The sequence below is a fragment of the Protopterus annectens genome, chromosome 12.part0 (genome assembly GCF_019279795.1).
Source record: "Protopterus annectens isolate FY-2018-M chromosome 12.part0, PAN1.0, whole genome shotgun sequence".
In the NCBI taxonomy this organism is placed as follows: Eukaryota; Metazoa; Chordata; order Ceratodontiformes; family Protopteridae; genus Protopterus; species Protopterus annectens.
Genome location: NC_056746.1, coordinates 486,117,883 through 486,136,227, shown reverse-complemented (window position 1 = coordinate 486,136,227; position 18,345 = coordinate 486,117,883). Strand labels below are relative to the sequence as shown.

The 18,345-nt window shown below is 40.4% G+C and overlaps 1 protein-coding gene across 1 annotated transcript in view; it reads right to left on the bottom strand.

The window, feature by feature from the left end:
• FLII (FLII actin remodeling protein) overlaps positions 1–18,345 on the bottom strand; it is a 945,835-nt gene that overhangs the window by 645,907 nt on the left and 281,583 nt on the right. The window contains exon 8 of the mRNA XM_044089594.1: positions 15,385–15,560. Coding sequence (XP_043945529.1) covers positions 15,385–15,560 — 176 coding nt within the window. The remainder of the gene's footprint in view (positions 1–15,384; positions 15,561–18,345) is intronic.

The following is an 18,345-nucleotide window of genomic DNA, read 5'->3' as shown; positions in this document are numbered from 1 at the left end:
TGCCTAACATACAAAGCTATGTCAAACCCAGAGCTGTTGGACATGCTCCACATAAAGAAACCCCAATCCCTCTGAGCTACACGCTCTAGGGACCTAAACCTTGTCACCACAATAAACAGAACATGCTGGAGGAATAGATTCCTGTCCCAGAGACTTCCCATACTCTGGAAAAAACTACCTATCTATATCAAACAAAGCTCCTCATTAGCACTCTTCAAGAAAAATCTTGATGATTGGATGAGAGATAGGAAATTCACCCCGGGGAGCACTTCTGTGGCTCTGCTTGACAAGAGCACAGGAAAATAATTTTCTTGGGTGGCAAAAGCCAGGGTACCATTTGGCTAGGCTTATATAGTCCCTAGGGCCAACAGCCTAGTACCTACCTATGAACCTATATATGTTTATCACTCCTAGGAGAAGACAGTCCTGTAGCTCCCACAACACAAAAACTGCCCTCATCTCCAGGATATTTATGTGAAGACAAGCCTCTGAGTCTGACCAAAAATCTTGGACCATTCTCCCTTCGCAATGTCACCTCCCTCCTGAGAGAGGATGGTTCTATAGTGACAGCTGCTGTTGGAGAGAGGACCTGGAAAGGTCTGCCTGCATACATCTAAAGAGAATGAAGTTACCTGCTTAAATAAGTTCTTAACGACTGAGTTAGTATGATGGGTTTAGATAAGGAATCATAATTATGAGACCACGGTGACTGCAGCAACCATTGTAGAATCCTCATGTGGTAATGACATACCTCTCAACCATACTGAATTCTTTGGAATTTCCCAGTTTTGAAGGCAAAATAAAAGGATGCCACAAATGCCTGAGTGGCACCTTCAAATCCAGATTTTTTTTTTTTATCTACAATGTTTTTTTAATGATGACATCATCAAGATTTGCCAGCATATCCTGCAAAGTTATCAATGTGCAGGGGCAAACATGATGATATCAGTATCGAGGGACACTGACTTCCTGTTGGATAGCTTAAAAAATGAAATTGTATGGCCACAGCCGACGTCAACTTGCAGCTGCCAGCCAAAGAGGATGTCACATTGATATCTTGTGTCTGTGTAACAATGTCGTCATGTCATAAGGAGGATGAAGAAGACTACTTGTACTGGATAGGCGAATGTGATGCTCTGAGGGGATTTGGTTTGGGAGGGAAATAGCCAAGGTAACACAACAGAAGCTAGTCTACTAGCCTAGTAAACTTTTGCAGAGTGGCTGAGACCAACACCACAGGGCAAATATGTTAGAATAATAATCTGTTTATAACAGAAAGTCATGTCTGTCCCAAAGGTGGTACTGGAAGAATGTTTTATGATAAAGTATTCTTTAAGCTAGCATGTATTGAGAAAATGTTTTTGCTGCTCCCAAAATACATAAATTTGTCACTAAGCCTCCTTTTCATAGATAAGCACTAAGCTACTTGCCACTATGGGCCATTTTAAGCCAAGCCAATTTCCATTTCAAAGGTGAGACTCAAACTCTGTACTTTGTATATGAAAGGTGAACAACTTTACCATTATACTAGTACCCTCCCCACAAATTTAACAAGGCTTGAACCCTGGACCTTCAGAACTCACACCATAAAGCAAAGTACTAGTGCCATTTTATGACTCTAGACCACACCTCTCAAATTCCTAATGGAAGAAATCTGTATAAAGACTTAAATAATGGGGGGCAAAGTCCTAGAAATTGGAACAGATTTTAGACATTGTCCTTAAAAAGTCAGTATGTTGCTAGAATGACAGGTTTTGTGTTAGCTTGCTTTTTTCTCAAGAATATTTGTTGTTTTATATCTTGTCTGTTCTTCAGTTTGCATTTCAATGTTGGTATCCTACAATTTCAGTGAAGTGGGTGAGGTTACACAATTATGTATGCAAACTGTATGCTAATCAGCATCCAGATTTTTGGCCAGTTGTATCTACTTTTCATGGGCCTTTGTCCAGATTTTTCATATTTCCAGGTTGAGCGGTATGGGTAACAAGCAAACTGCACCATCAGAATCGATGATGCCATGAGGCCCAACCCCCTCAAGATCAACAATACCAGAGGGTGATCGAACTCCAGGAGATTTTGTATCGCATTCCTCAAAGATGCAATTCTGTCTAGCGGACAAGCGATCAGAGTTACAGTCGTCTCTAAATAGCATCCCAGAAAGACTAAATGTTGAGAGGAAGTTAGGTTGAATTTCCCCAAATTTACTGAAATGCCTAGGGAAACACAAAGGTGAAGCTGATAATCCCTTGCTTGTAGATAAAGAAAAATGTTGAATCCCTGAAGACACAGATGAGCTGTGACTACCACCATGCATTTGTTGAACACCCTGGGGTCTCAGATGAGAACAAATGTCAGGGCACTGAATCAGAAATGACTAGCTCCTAAAGAGAAGCACAGAAATCTCCTAGAGAGTCTACCTCTGTTTTTATGTGGAAATCTACAGAGCACATCCATTCATTCTTTGGAGACACACTAGAACTGAATGCACTGAGACTACTTAAACTTGGGTTTTTTGACATAATTGTTTAGGATCCTGGGTCCAAAATGTGCTAGAGGTCCTTCTTTTTCTTTGAAAGCAAAAATAATCATGAATAAAATTCTGACCAAATCTGGACTGCCTGGATCTCAAGGATGGCTCTTGTTTGCAGAAGGAAGTGAGCCTACTGCATAGTGGCCTTTGCCAAATATGAGGGAGATAACACAATGGAGGATAAGGGGGTGGGAAAATTTTCAAAAAATGGAAGTCAATAACCTCTGGATACAATCCCTCATACCCATTTGACCCTTGTGAGAGCAAACCGCAAAGGGATATGTGTCCCCTCACTACCAACAGTCTGGCAAACCTTCAGGTATTCCACAGATGTCTGTCAGAGAAAGAAAAGATAAAACTGAAGACCACAGATGAAGAATCCACTTAAAACACCAGTTTATTGCACCTCTAATGCTTCGGCAACCGCCTTAAAGGAGTATAAAACATCACATAACTTACACAGTTTATATACACTAATACATCTAACAATTAAACAAGCAGCCTAAACCAATTAATCAATAAACATTAAAAAACACTTAATACTACTTTCTCATCAGATAAGAAGCCTCCAGTTACATTCCACATTCAAACCCTGAGGAAATAAAGTGTCATATTTCAAAATGAAAATACTTTCTTTATATAACAACTTCTTTTTATACAAATCATCAGAAAATACACCCTTCATAATATGTTCTAAGATAGTGGCTTGTAACCCATTTGGATTAGAATTGTGAGCCAGCATAAAATGTTTACCAACAGGGCTATCTTCTTTATTATTTATAATATTCCTGACATGCTCCTGCAGTCTAGTTTTAAACTTCCCTTTACTTTCTCCTATATATACAAGGATAAGGGGGTGGGAAAATTTCCAAAAATGGAAGTCAATAACCTGTGGATACAATCCCTCATACCCATTTGACCCTTGTGAGAGCAAACCGCAGAGGGATACGTGTCCCCTCACTACCTCCAGAGTAGATCAGTCTGGCAAACCTTCATGTATTCCACAGATGTCTGTCAGAGAAAGGCCTGCAGAAACCCTGGTTTTGCAAACTGCCCTGGCCTCTGGGCCTGCTTCCATTGAAGTAGCCTCCTCTGACTCAGTCAACGCTGTCAAAAGAGGAGTCATACTGACAACAAAACCTATGAAACCAGAGTGAGCGAGGCCCCTTTTGGTTCCTGTCAAAAGGGCACAGAGAGGTCTTGAACTTCACTTCTACCACAGAGAGGGTCTTGCCATCCTGCATGTTCTTCTGCAGGGTTTCTTTCACTGTGGAACCAAATAGGGTGGTTCCTTCAGAAAGGACATTTGTGAAGGAGGCTTTAAAATTGTCCACAAAGTCATACAAACACAGCTATGCATGATGTCTCATTGCAATACCTACTCTGGCTGCTGTTCCTACTCCATCCACCACATTATGTAAATTGGCATGTGGTAAGGTTGGTAATACAAGACTTCCATCAACAGAGCGGCCTGGAGTGCTTCTATAGCAAGGGAGTAATGGGATTCTTCACAACAGATAAAACTTTATGAAACAGATACCAATGGAATCTTACAAGTGACACAGCGCACAGACCAAAGGCGCCAGTGGCATATCAATGCTTCCCCAATCTATTCATCACCTGGAAATCCTTATTTGGCAATAAAGAATCTTCAGACAACTCTTTTCTGGTAGCTGCCACAATTATAATGGAGTCTACAGGGAGTGTTTGCCCAGAAAGATTTATCTTTAGGAGGAGCAGAAATTTGTCAGGCTTCATTGGGACCAGCTCACAGGTGTGGAGTTCCTGTCCAGAATTCTTCACTGCAAACTCCAACAACTTGTCAGCAGGAGGGACTACCCAGGATGTAGAAGTGATACTGTGGGTCTATATTACATCTTCAAAAACTCTAATTATTGAATCACTAATCATCTAACCCACTTCAAACTCTCACTTTGTTGAACAGCCGTTTAACTGAAGCTTTTCATAGAGAAAAACACTGACTGTCCAATGTACTGCCCATCACAAAATTCTAAAAATTTAAAACCCACCCAAGTGGGGAAGGGGGCTGTACCCCCCCCAACTAAATATACCAACTCTGAGATCGCACAACAGTTGGGAAAAGGGCAAATTCCCGATGATGGCCAGCCGTTGTTTTTCCCTACGAAAAACTTTGATTAAATGGCCATTCAACAAAGTGACAGTTAGGTGGGTTCGATGAATAGTGATTAGATAATTAGAGTTTTCAACGATGTGATATAGACCCCATTCTGTATGCCACAGCAAGATGGACCAGTCAATGTAGATTCATTCTATATGCCTAAAATAATACTGCCTTGTCCTAAGAGGGAGATTAAGATGGCCAAGATCCCCTCTGCCACATGAATTCTAGAATCTCTCTGAAGAAGCGTGCTCAGGAGGGGATTGTAAGGAGCTCACTCCATCACCTGAGTTGTATCTGATGTGACTGACTCTGTTGGCGAGTCTAAATAACTTTGCAAAAGTCAACCCAAAGGACAGGGGATCATGGGTAGAGCCTGGAACCTGTGGATTCACCTTGCATGGTGAAGAAATTATCCTTCCCAACACTCAGAAAGCCGCACTAACTTCTAGTGCAGTCAGCACAGAGGAGGGAATTGGACTCAAAGTCTCAAAGGCCAACATCTCCAGTTGAAGCAACAGAGCCATCCATGTGATTCCTCAGCTCTTTGACTCAACATTGGTTTCAGCTGGAACAAAGTCTGATCCAAAACTCCTGGAGTCGTTGACACATGCATCAATGGTTTCTGGACCATAGGATCCAGGTGATAGTATGGATAAGAGAGGGTCGGAGCCAAAGGACGTACCAGTGAGGGTGCCTGGATGGGGTGAAGCGGATGGATCCAAATGGCTTTGGACCCAGTGGAGTCACATTGACCCCAATCTTTATCAATATCTTTAGAAACTTCTGTAAAAGGTGATCCAAGTCAACTTTCGAAGCACTCTTATAGAACCTGAAGGATCTTGTCAAGAAGGTGGAACAGGGTTGGGAAGCTGGCTGCTCTGTATTCTTAGAATCATGAATGGTTATTGGACACTGTATCTCCTGATCTGGTGGAAGGCTATAGATAGGGGTCCAACCAGGATGCTCTTCACTTCATCAGTCCATAAATAGCAGAGATTCTACTTGATACCTGGCTTCTGACTCTTCCTTTTCCTGATCTTCTGTTCATATGCAAACAGATAAATGAGTACCAGTTCTAATCAAACTTTGCAGAGAGTTGCATGGTCTCTCTTAAACGAGGTACTGGAAAACCTTTGGTTTGTGAGCGTAAACAGTAAGACAAAAGGAAGTGGAGGAAGGAGCATGGCATGAAATGGACTTCCCTCCCTCTCTCCCCCAACTTTGCTTGACAAAACAAACCACAGGCAATAGTGATAAGATAGAAGAGCAAGACTGTGCAGGTGGAAATGCAACAAATTTCTCAAAAGGTTACCCTGCTTTCAGTGGTTGTAAGAATGCTACTGGTGGAAAGGAAAGGCTTTGCAGTCTCTACTCTGCACCACCAAGCAAAGGTTCTCACAAGTGACACAGCACAGAGAGAAGTTCCACTAATACCACTGAATTATAATCTGACATCCGAAAGTATAGTTTTGTACCTACCATAAATGTAGATGTTCGAGTGTTCAGCCTGCTGCAGTCATCACACTTGGGTTATCCTGCCGTCAGGCAGTCCCGCAGTCGGCCTGAGTTCCAAAGTCTTGGTCTGGCGTTGGTTGCTGTTACTACTTCCCTGACGTCAGTGCGCCAGGGGTATATGAGGCATCCAACACCATTTTCTTCAGTTTTTCTTGCCCCAGATGTCAGGTGCCCCCAATAGGTAGGCAATATATATATATATATATATATATTGCTATATAAAAAAGTACATATAAAAATAAAACTATACCTTCAGGCACAAGCAAATACACCACAGAGGTTGAATAGGATAGAATGTTACAGATAAGTCCAGCTAGTTCAGAGGGGATGGAGGGAGGGTAACCTGGACTGCAGCAGGGTGAACACTCTAACATCTACATTTATGGTAGGTACAAAACTGTACTATGTTCATCGTGTTACCCTGCTGCAGTCATCACACTTGGGATGAATCCCAAAGCTAAGGATGGGTGGTGGAGTTAAACAGGGTTAGAAGAAGCTAGTAGGCCCTGCAAAACTGCAGGGGCAAAACCAGCTCTAGTCTTAGAATATAGAGGTAAGTGATAGTGTTTGGTGAAGGTGTGCACTGAACTCCAAAAGTTGCAGCTTCCAGAATATCCTTGCTTGGCACCCCCCTTAGAAAGGCTGCTGATGTAGCTGTAGCCCTGGTGGAGTGGGACCTAATGTTAGCAGGTACCGGTTTCCCATGATGTGTGTAGCAGAAACGTATGCAATGCCCTATCCATTTTGAAATGGTCTGTTTTGAGATAGCTTTCCCTTGTGATCCTGCATCATAGGCTACAAAGAGCTGGTCAGATTTTCTGAAAGTTTTATCCAAGTAGTAACGTAATTGCCTGTGAATGTTCAAAGAGTGCAGGAGTCTTTCTCCTTTGTTCTGGGGATTTGGGAAAAAGGTGGGCAAATGAATGGTTTGGTTTAGGACCACACTGGATACCACCTTTGGCATAAAGAAAGGGTTAGTTTGTAGAGAGACTCTGTCTTGATGAAAAATGAGGAAAGGCTCCATTGCCATTAGTGTGCCTGTAGCACTGAGACTCTTCTAGCTGAAGTTATTGCTAGTAGCAGGGCAGTTTTCCATGAAAGAAATTTTAAATCAGCTGAAAAAGCTGGTTCAAAAGGCGGCAGTGTAAGCTTTTCCAGAACAAAGTTGAGATCCCAAGTAGGTGTTGGTGCTCTCCTGGGCGGTCTTATGTTCTTAGCTCCTCTGAGGTACTGTCTTAGGAGTGGATGTGAAAATAAAGGAGGATCCGTGTTGTAATGAGCAGAAATTGCTGAGGCGTGGATCTTAATAGATGAAAAGGAAAGTCCTTTGTGCAACATCTCAGTTAAATATTGTAGAATCTGACGAATGTTTGGGACAAGGGGATTTTGGCCTTTAGCCTGGTTCCAGGCGCAAAATCTTTTCCATTTGTCTGAATATGTTTTCCTGGTGCTGGGCCTCCTGGCCTCCAGAATGACATCCATAACAGCTTTGGATAGAGGTGTTGGCTGGTTGTTTAGGTAATTTGCCATGCGGCCAGGTTTAAAGTCTTGAGCTGGCTGTGTAGAATCTGATTGTCTTGCTGGGTGAGCAGATGAGGAATTTGTGGTAAAATCCATGGTGGGCCATGGGCCATGTTCCTTAGAATTGGATACCAGTGCTGGCGTGGCCAGTCTGGTGCAATGAGTATCATTTGTGGCCTCTCTAATCTGACTTTCAGCAGTACCTTTGCTAGAAGAGGCAGTGGAGGAAAGGCATACACTGTTAATGTTTTCCAACTGAATGAGATGGTGTCCACTTTCCAAGCTTGTGGATGGAATGTCCCTGTGCAAAATTTTTGAAGTTGGTAGTTTTGGGGGTTGGCAAACAAATCTTTGTCTGGGCGTCCCCATTTTTGAGTTATCATTGCAAATACTTGTGGATCTAGTTTCCACTCGTGGGGATCCATGATGTTTCTGCTTAGGTCGTCTGCCAATGTGTTTTTCTTTCCTGGCAGGAATTGTGCTTGTAATTGAACTTGGTAAGACAGTGTTGTGTTCCACAAGGTCATTGCTTGCCTGCATAGAGGGTAGTAATGTGTGCCCCCTTGCTTGTTTATGTACCACATTACTGTGGTATTGTCCATCTTTATTATTAGTTGTCCTGGGTGTAAGAGGTCCTTGAAAGCTGTTAGGGCATTCTGTACTGCTAGCATTTCTTTTTGATTGATATGCAGATGCCTTTGATCTGTAGTCCATTTGCCCTGAATGCACTGTCCTGCCATGTGTGTCCCCTAGGCATAGTCCGATGCATCTGTTGTCACAGTTTGCCTGGCTGTGGGTAAGGTGAAAGGCTGACCCTTGTTGAGGTGACACATGCCTGTGCCCACCATAGAAACTCCTATTGAAGGCAGGGAATGAGTGGTATCATTGTTTCCAAGCTGTGGATGTGCTGAGTCCATACGCTTTTCAGGTACCATTGTAGTTTCCTCATATGCAGTTTTGCAAATGGTATTAGTAGTATGCAAGATACCATGAATCCCAAGGCCTGCAGAATTTTTCTTTCAGGGAGTTGGGTCTTTGTTGCCATTATTTTGAAGTACTGAGTCAGCTTTGTTGCTTGTCTGGCGTGAGATAAGCCATCTGTGCCGTTGTATTCAAGCTGGCACCCAGGAATATTATGTTTTGTGAGGGCACTGATTTTGATTTATTTTCGTTTACTGTGTACCCTAGGCAACTTAGAAGGTGTTTGACAAATGCCAGATGCTTTAAAAGAATGTCCTTGCTTTCTGCTTGAATAAGGCAGTCATCCAGGTATGGGTATATTTGAATTCCTCTTTGTCTGCAGTATGCAATTACTGGTGCCAGGCATTTTGTGAAGACCCTGGGTGCAGTAGATAAGCCAAAGGGCAGTGCAGAGAATTGATAATGGGTTGAACCTGCAATGAAGCGGAGGTATCTTCTGCAATTTTGTCTGACAGGGACATGCAGGTATGCCTCCTCGAGGTCCAATGTTACTACCAAGCATTCTTGCCCAGCATGGGAAGAAGCTGCTGTAGTGCTAGCATCTTGAATTTTGGTACTTGTAGATAGATGTTCAGAACTGAAAGATCCAGAATGGGTCTCCATGCTTTGTCTTTTCTTGGGACTAGAAAGAGTCTTGAGTAAAATCCTTGTCCTTGCTCCTGTGTAGGTACCTGTTGAATGGCTCTCATGTCCATGAGAGCTGTAATTTGTTTTTGTGCCTCTGCCCATTGATTTGGTGGCAGATTTGGCATTCCTTTTATCCTTGGCAAGGTATGAAAGTGGAATCTGTATCCTTGTGAGACAATGTTTAGGACCCATTTGTCTTTTGTGATGATGTGCCAGTTGTCTGCAAAAAGTGCTAATTTTCCTCCCAAGGGAGCTGCCAAGAGAGATTTGCTTGATAGTTTGAGGATTGAGTCATTGTGTTTGTCTTCTGCTAGCTTGGGGCCTGTCTTCTCCTCCTTTCTGGGTAGCAGTACCCCATTGGCGAGGTTTGTAAGGGCCTTGTGACTGACCTCTGCCATCTGTCAGAAGCTGGAAAGGACCAGTTTTTTGTTGGCCAATTTCTGCTGAAACGAGGGGGTTGTACCTGTAAAAAATCCTTGACTGTCTGCATAGACTTTGCCTTATCCACCATTTTCTTTAAACCTCTTCTGCTTTGACACCAAATAATACATCCTGCTGTAAAGGTGCATCCAATCATTTTGCTTTAACATGATCAAGGTAGGGTTTGTTCTTTTAACCAAGCATGTCTACGTATGACAGACCCAGTAACAGCTGCTCTACAGGAAGCTCCCAATGAATCAAATCCATATTGTAAAGTATGTTTGCCCACCTGTTCAGCTGCATGCAACAGATCCTGCATTTCCTTGAATTCAGACTGTTCAGAATGTGTGCTCATTTTTTGTTTTAATTGAGACATTAGGAATTGCTGATATTTCAGCATGTGAAACTGACAATTTAATGCTCTCATAGCCAGAGTAGCTGAGGTGTATATCTTCTTTCCCCATCTATCTAGGGCTCTGGAATCCCTTTCAGAGGGCACAGGATTTTTACCATAGAAGCTTTAGCCCATTTGGGACCCTGGGAAATTGTTTCTGGGTCAGCCACAGTGCTTTTATAAAGGAATTTGTGTGAGTCAGGTACTCTGTAGTACCTGTCTGGTTTGGCTGGAGCAGGAGGTAGAGAGTCTGGATTTAGACTAGACTCCAAGTAAATATCATCCACAATGTCTAAAACTGGAGGGATAGCAAGTGGTCTGTGCTGGAGTAGTGAAAGGAACTCTCGGAGCCTTTTCTTAGAATCAGAGTAGTCCTGGCCTTCCCAGTGGAAATGTTCCCTCATGGTATGTAAAGTTTCCACAAAGGAGTAGTCTTCAGGAGGAGATGCTGAGGGGATAGAGTATTCAGCATCAGAGTCTTCATAAGTGGGAAAAGTGTAATCCTGTTCCTCAGAAGAATCTGAGGAAAGTGAAACCTGGTCAGAGGAAGCATAATCCTCCTCTTGTCTTGGTCTTTTATCTGGAGGGGGATGGGAACCCCTCATTAGGGTAATCAAATCTTCAGTCATCTTAAGCATCTGTTTCTTAGGCATGGGGCCTTGAACTGTAGACTGATGTACAGTCTTTTTTGGTTTTAGTGGAGTTTTAAGCTTAGCATAAGATTTAATGGTGAGTGTAGTCGGTCTGAAGACACCTTCTGCAACCGAAGGTGTTTCTACTGCACCAGGATCTCCTTCTGCTCCAGTGTCGGAAGGGCCTAATGAAGATGGCTGCGACGGCCTAGTACACTCCGCTTGAGAATCCGCAGCTGTCTGAGGTTCCAATTCTGTGGTCGTCAGGGGCTGCGTAGGTGCCTCACTGAAAACTGGAGAACCGGCGACAGGCCCAGCAGAGGCCTCGGAGTCTGGCTTATTCCTAGGCTGCTTGTCCTTATCCTTGCGTTTTTTATGCATGCCGGTCGTTTGCTGCTCCGACGGCATGATTTAATTAAATTTCCTACTAAAGTAATGTCGTGCAAAGTCAAAACGGCGTTTGATAGTTCGTTTATTAAACCTAGCACAAAACCAACAACCTGTGACGTCGTGGTCTGGGCCTAGGCAAGGAATACAATAAGAATGGAAGTCCTTATGAGGTATTTGCTTCCCACAAGAAATGCAATTGTTAACTTTTTCTGACATCGGACTGAGGCAAGAAGAGGTTCCCCAACGGGGTACTTAGCTTTATTGAAGACTTCGGACTGAAATTCGATTCGAAAATCTCAGGTGTCGGCCGACTGGCACTTGCGAACTGCTTCTGCTTCGGGCACCGCGCGGCAAGAAAGACTGAAGAAAATGGCATCGGATGCCTCTTATATACCCCTGGCGCACTGACGTCAGGGAAGAAGCGACAGCAACCAACGCCGGACCAAGACTTTGGAACTCAGGCCGACTGCGGGATCGCCTGACGGCAGGATAACCCAAGTGTGATGACTGCAGCAGGGTAACACGATGAACATCTAGGAGAATATTTAAATGGAAATGGCAGCAGTCTTCCATCTAATCCTTAGTAAAATTATACCATATGGCACTCAAATGTCAAGGTAAATTATGCAATTACAAAAAGAAAACAAAAATTCCTTTTACATGAGTGAGCAAGGATCCCATGCACTGTGGTACAGCAGGCACAACTAGAAAGGCAGCACTTTATACTTTTTTGCAACTTCGGGGATTTTGTCATCCAAAGTCTGCTGGGCCTGGGACAAAATGATAAAGAAAATTAAAAATGTGACACAAGAATGAAGGTAGGTCTGCCCTGGAAGTAGGGAATTCCCAAATCCGGGGGGGGGGGGTTAGTTCTAAATTTGCCTGTGTGAAATAGCAAGGCTGAAGGCATTACTCATAGATAGACACAAAGAATGAAGATCCACTACATATTTCTTGAACTGATACAAATACACTCCTGTGATACAACTGTTTACCAGATGAATATATAACTACTACTCAGAAAAAATGTCAGCACCCACATCTAACATTCAATTGCTAATGAAGCCAAAAACAAAGGAACACAGTTTTCATCTGAGTAACAAACATGCAGATCCCTGATCTTCTCTCTGGCACCCTGGACTTTATTGTGCTAAACCTAAGGAACAAGTCAGGGACTTCAACAATTCTGATAGGAGTAACACTAGCTGGAAAAATGCGCAGTATGTAATATCAGTATTATTGCTTTTCAGTCCTATTACTGTAGCAAAATACTATTAACAAATCATGCAAATCATACATTAACAAGGTATACAGGTATATATTAGGCAATCAGTATATAAACTGATACCCAATATCAAAACTTCCTCAAAAAGGGATATACAAGACAGGCCTTGGTAAATTCCAGTTGCCGAGGTTAGTCTTGAAAATAGTAAATATAGCACTTTGCTTAACTTGTAGATGTAGTTTATTCTCGACGAGGGGAATGTACCAGGAAATGAATCTGTCTCACCAATGTGACCTACTGATTCGTTGATTTAAGGGATTGAGGAGCCATTAGTTCTGTGAAGCTGTAGTAGGTCAAGGAGACTACAGTTTTTATTGTGTAAAAGACTAAATACAGACCACCATGGGTGAGGTATTTAAGACCTATGATACCAAAGAGCTCTGGCTGACTAAGTTCGCAAATAAGTGAAAGGTAGGAGCAGTCATTTAATCCCTAAATGACTTAGCCATCCTGCAGGAAGGTTTGTCTCAGATAAATAACTGTTGTCAAAATCATGGTCTGAAACTAAATGCCAAAAATGCATTATCTTATCTTTTGTGAAGACATCTCCCCAGGGAACTGCCACATTTTTTTAAACAAGAAACATATTTATTGAATTATCACTTATGACATAGGCGAACATACATTTATATACATGAAAAAAACAATATTGATATATTTTCAGTTGCAAACATTATATATCATACATAATTGTCTATACAGAACATTACATAACTCATTCAATTCTTGCCTTCCTTAAACCTCATTCCTCCTCCAAAACATTATTCTGTATATATTGTTCCCACAATTCCCATTATTTCTATGTAATTTGTTCCTAACCTTTTCTAAAGATTCCAGTTCTAGTTCTTTTATCTCTCTTACTATATTCACTACTCAGGGAACTACCACATTGACAATACACCCCTAGGAGTTGACCCAGTTGTTCGGGATTTGGGAATTTATGTGGACAGTGACCTAACTTTTCACCAACATGCATCTACTGTTGTAAGATAATCCTTCTACATTGCACAGCTTATAAACAAAGGAATTGGGTCTAGATCTCAGGATGTCATTGTTCTCCTTCATTAAGCCCTCATTAGGCCAATCATTGCATCCATGTTCCTCAATGTCCTGTTTGGATATAGGCCATCATTATTCTTTCCTAAATGCTTTATCTCAAGCATGGGTCCTTTAAATTATCCATGGTACAATCCCAGTTATTCTCATTAGGGGTAATATATAATCTAACTAAATTCAATAGGTTAATTCCAGCAGAGTTAAATTTTTAAGGATACATACAAAAAGAGACTTTATTTTCCATTATGTGTTTTAATTGCAATTGAATAAATAGGAAGTAATACTTCTTTTGATTTGAATGAGATGCCTTTGTTATTAAGTGGGCAGCTAAAAGGATTTCCTAACTACAGTGGAACATGAAGGTGAAATGATATGGGAGTCATCCACAAAGGCAATTAAATCACAAATAACAGTCTCTGTTTTCAGGGACACATCATCTATGCAACATGTCTTGGAATTGTTTTTTTCTTTTTCCAAAGCAAACTACATTTTCTTTCATTTAGTTTGACTCTGTTGTTCTTGTAACCCTTACCTGCATAATCCTATCTGGAATTGGTTACAGTAGGTGCCCTAATAACAGGGCTAAGTTTACAGTCATCCACAAACTTTGTTAGCTAGATACCAATGATACGGATTTGTAAATCTTAGAAACAAACACTGAATATTAGTGGACCCAGTACTAAGTACTGAGGAACCACTCATGAAATTTTTACTTTCCAAGGTGGTACCTGTAACTCTGACAACACTGGTTCTGTCTGACAACCAACCAGCTATCCATCTTACAACATAAGGGTTACTGTTCAGGTTTAAGTTTGTCAATGATAACCACATAGGTGATAGTATACAATACCTCAGCCAGGTCAAGCTACAACTGCTTGTTGCTAAACAAAGGCTGCAGCACCCATGCACTTACCTGTAAAATAAGTACCAACTGATTAGTTAAAATGGGAAAATCATGTAGTTACATGGGAAAAAAATACATGATTTCCCTATTTTGGGGGCATTACATATGGAAAAGGTAGACTTTTTAACCTGAAGGTAAAATAAAGAGGCAATGAGTGGGAATTTGCAAATTCTGACAGGAAACCTAAGATTACTATTCTCACCACTTGTGCATACTCTGGAGTTATGCCAAATTAGAAGACTGCTTGAAATGTATTCAATAACCATGCCAGTTTTTAAAATAATTTCTAATTATCTGAAGCCAGAATTAACAAACCTTATAAACAAAGCCCTTTCCTCTTATCACCAGATGGCTAGAAAGGGGACATCCAAGTATAAAAGTTTTAATAAGGAGGTGAAACTGGTGTAAAACATGAAGAAATAGACTCCAGAACTGAAATGGCCTGGGTGGGACAAGTTGATAAAATGGCAGCATTATCAGTAGAATCTGGAAAGGTCACATGACCAGTAATGCTGGTGGGCAGCGTGGGGGGTTGAGGGTTATAACAAACAAATAAAGATGGTGCTAATGATATACAAATACTACAGAACTGGATCTAAAAAACAGTAACTAAAATATGAAGACAACTGCACTCAAAGTTTGGTAATAACATTTAAAAGGAGTCTTTGCCACACAGCTCCAGTCAGTGTCTGTGTAGAGTTTTCTATGTTCTCTCTCTGCTGCAGGGTTTTCTTTGGGTAATCTCATTTCCTTGCACAAGGTAAAAGCAAAAAAAAAAAAAACACAAATAAATAAAGGTAACAAGTGAAGAGCTGCAGGAGTTAGAATGACTTTTTTCAGCATAGACAGAATCTGCATAAAGAGGATTAAACAGATAATTAAGTGTTACTCAACAGCTGGAATGACAATGATTTGGTTTATAAATACATTTACACAATTTTAAATATGTTTTTATTCAGGAAAAAAAAGTATAAAAAGCAATGTACCGGAAGAGAAGTAAGTTGGTTTCTGGAAAGGTTGAGGGTTTCAAGCTGTGTCCACTGATCAATGCATAGTGATAGTTCTGCGATTTGATTAGAGCTAAGGTTCAGGCGTTTCAAGTTAGAAAGAGTATATAGACACTCGGGGACTCTGGTCAAATCATTACAGGACAGGTCAATATCTGAAAGAAAGCAAATTAGATAAAAACACCGTAAGAAAAAAAACAATCAATAAAATAGATACCATAACACAAATGAACAAGACAAAATGAGATCCAAATTCTAAAAAAATGCAATGAAATCAGACTCTGTATATAGTACAGTTAAATTTGTAGAGCACCGTGAAAGAGAGTACTGTTAGTTTTTGTGTACCTCTATACGAATATATACCCCAAATCATCCACAGTTCCTTACTTTTCTACTATGATCAGCCATTTTTCCTAGTTCCTCTCTAGAAAGGGTCTCCCCTGAAGATACTGCACCACCACTCAATTATCCATAGTTCCTCCACCATTGAAAGTTAGGCCAGCCTGTCCAAACAGGCATCAATGGATAAGTGAAGACCCCCATGCCATCAAACTGACTAGGATATACTGGTTACAGCACGGGAAGGGAAACCTGGAAGGATTACATTCTTACATGCTTCTTTGTTGTTCTTCTCCTTCCCCCATGTACAAATATGACATCATAAGATGTTTGAAAGATTACACATATATATTTACATTGCAAACAACACCTACCAGGTCTCGGCAGCATGCCAAACAAGCAAGTTTTCTGCAAAAATTAGCCCTTTTCCTACTCCTCAAGGAAAAACAACAGGAATCCAACAGCCCCCAACTGATCTTCCAGTGTGTACCATTCAATCCTAAATGAACATTGGAGCTGTAGGTGATATTTCCTTGGACTATATAGTTATCATTCTTTTGCTTACAGTTTATTAAAATCAAGCTGAAACTACTCACCACCTCGGAAAGTAAAGCCATGTAAAGTCTTACCATAACAATAGCGGTCCTTCTCTTCACTGTTGCAGTATTCATAACCTAAGGGATTCCCTGCCAACAGCAACCCATCTGTCCAGTACATCAAAGGCTTTTACTGCTTACAAGTACATGGGGCATCACATGTATGCTCCCTGTGTATGTAGGCCATAGGTGCGACATCCACACGTACTATCTTCAGAACTGGAATGGCCAAGAAGGAACAGTCCAAAGAAACAGAGAATTTAATCATACATACATAAGAAAAAACAATACCCAGGGGGTTAGGAGTGAAGGATAGAATACTGCAACAGTGAAGAGAAGGACATCTACCTTTATGGTAAGATTTTACACAACTATACTATGTCTTTCTATTCTAGTGTTGCAGTATTCATAACATGAATTTACTAGTCTTACATTGATTTTTTGTTATATGTTCTTTATATAGATTTCAGTCTCCATTTCAGATACTATAATATATTATATTGTTTAATATATAAGTTTTGATGAATAATTTTATAGCTAGACATATATATACATACATCTTAATATATGTTCTAGTTTTTTAGGTTCATTATATATATATAATTGAAATATATTTATTTTATTTTTTTTTAGCTCTTTTTTTAGCTCTCATATTATATTTACATTTTTTTTTATTTTATTATTAAACAGATCAATTAGACATATATATATATATATATATATACATATATATATATATATATATATATATATATATATATATCTTGACAACAGGTTATAACTGCTATGTGATTTCTTGTGACTTATATTTCTTGATGTTTAATTAGTAGGAAAGAATTCTTTTCTATATGGTTCGAGATATGGCAGGCAGTTTTTCTATATATGTCAGCCTCTATCGTTATACTTTTCTTGTGTGTTGTACCTTTTCTTTTTTATGTACATTACAATTTGATTTTAATAATTATTGGATGATTGAAAATTTAATTAATATTATTTTGATTTTTTAAATATATTATTTTAATATTTAATGGATATACTGGATCTGAAGAAGTGTACACTGGCACGCAATTATGCGTTTCTTTTTTTATTGTATAATATAAATGTGATTTTCTTTTTTTGTTCTACTACTATGAAGGACAGTACCAAAGCTTGTAAAGAACCTTGACAGAAAGTCATGAAGAATGGCCCTAGCAAAACTAGCTCTGGAGATTCCATCCAACTTGCAGTGTATGGTGATGGTATGTACAGAAGTCCAGGTACCTGCTTCAAGAATGGAATTAGTGTCCAAACCATTGAAGAAAGCACCAGACGAAGCCATAGAACTAGTAGACTGAGCCTTAAGAGAAAAAGGAAGATTCTTACATGGGAAACATAATAAAAAGAAACAGCCTTAGAAATTCAAGAGGAAATAGTCATCTTGGAAATAGGCAATCCCAAAGATCTGGGAAGAAAAGGAACAAAAAGTTGATCAGATTTCTTGAGAGCCTTTGTTTAATCCAAATCAAATTTGAGCTGTCTATGCACATCCAAGGTATGTAGCACCTTCTCACTAGGAGAATGTGGAGAAGAGAAAAAGGTATGCAAATGAATGGCTTGATTAACTGACAACTCATTCACAACCTTGGGCATAAATGAAGGGTTAGTATGCAAGGACACTCTGTCCTTATGAAAAAAACAAAAAAGGAGCACAAGCCATAATGGCTTGAAACTCAGATGCGCCTGGCTGAAGTCAAAGCTAACAGCAAAACAGTCTTCCAAGAGCAATGCTGCAATGAAGCTGTAGCCACAGGCTCAGAAGGAGCCAAAGTCAATTTTTCCTAAACAAAATTAAGATCCCAAGGAGGAGGAACAGGCTTCTTGTGAGGTTTAATATACAGGATGCCTCTGAGGAATTGCTTCGCTTCAAACCTAGAAGCTAAAGGAGGAGATAAAGGCAGACATGCAGAAACAGACTTGACAGAGAATAGAGCAACCCAGCATTGAGCAATTCACACAAGTAAGAGAG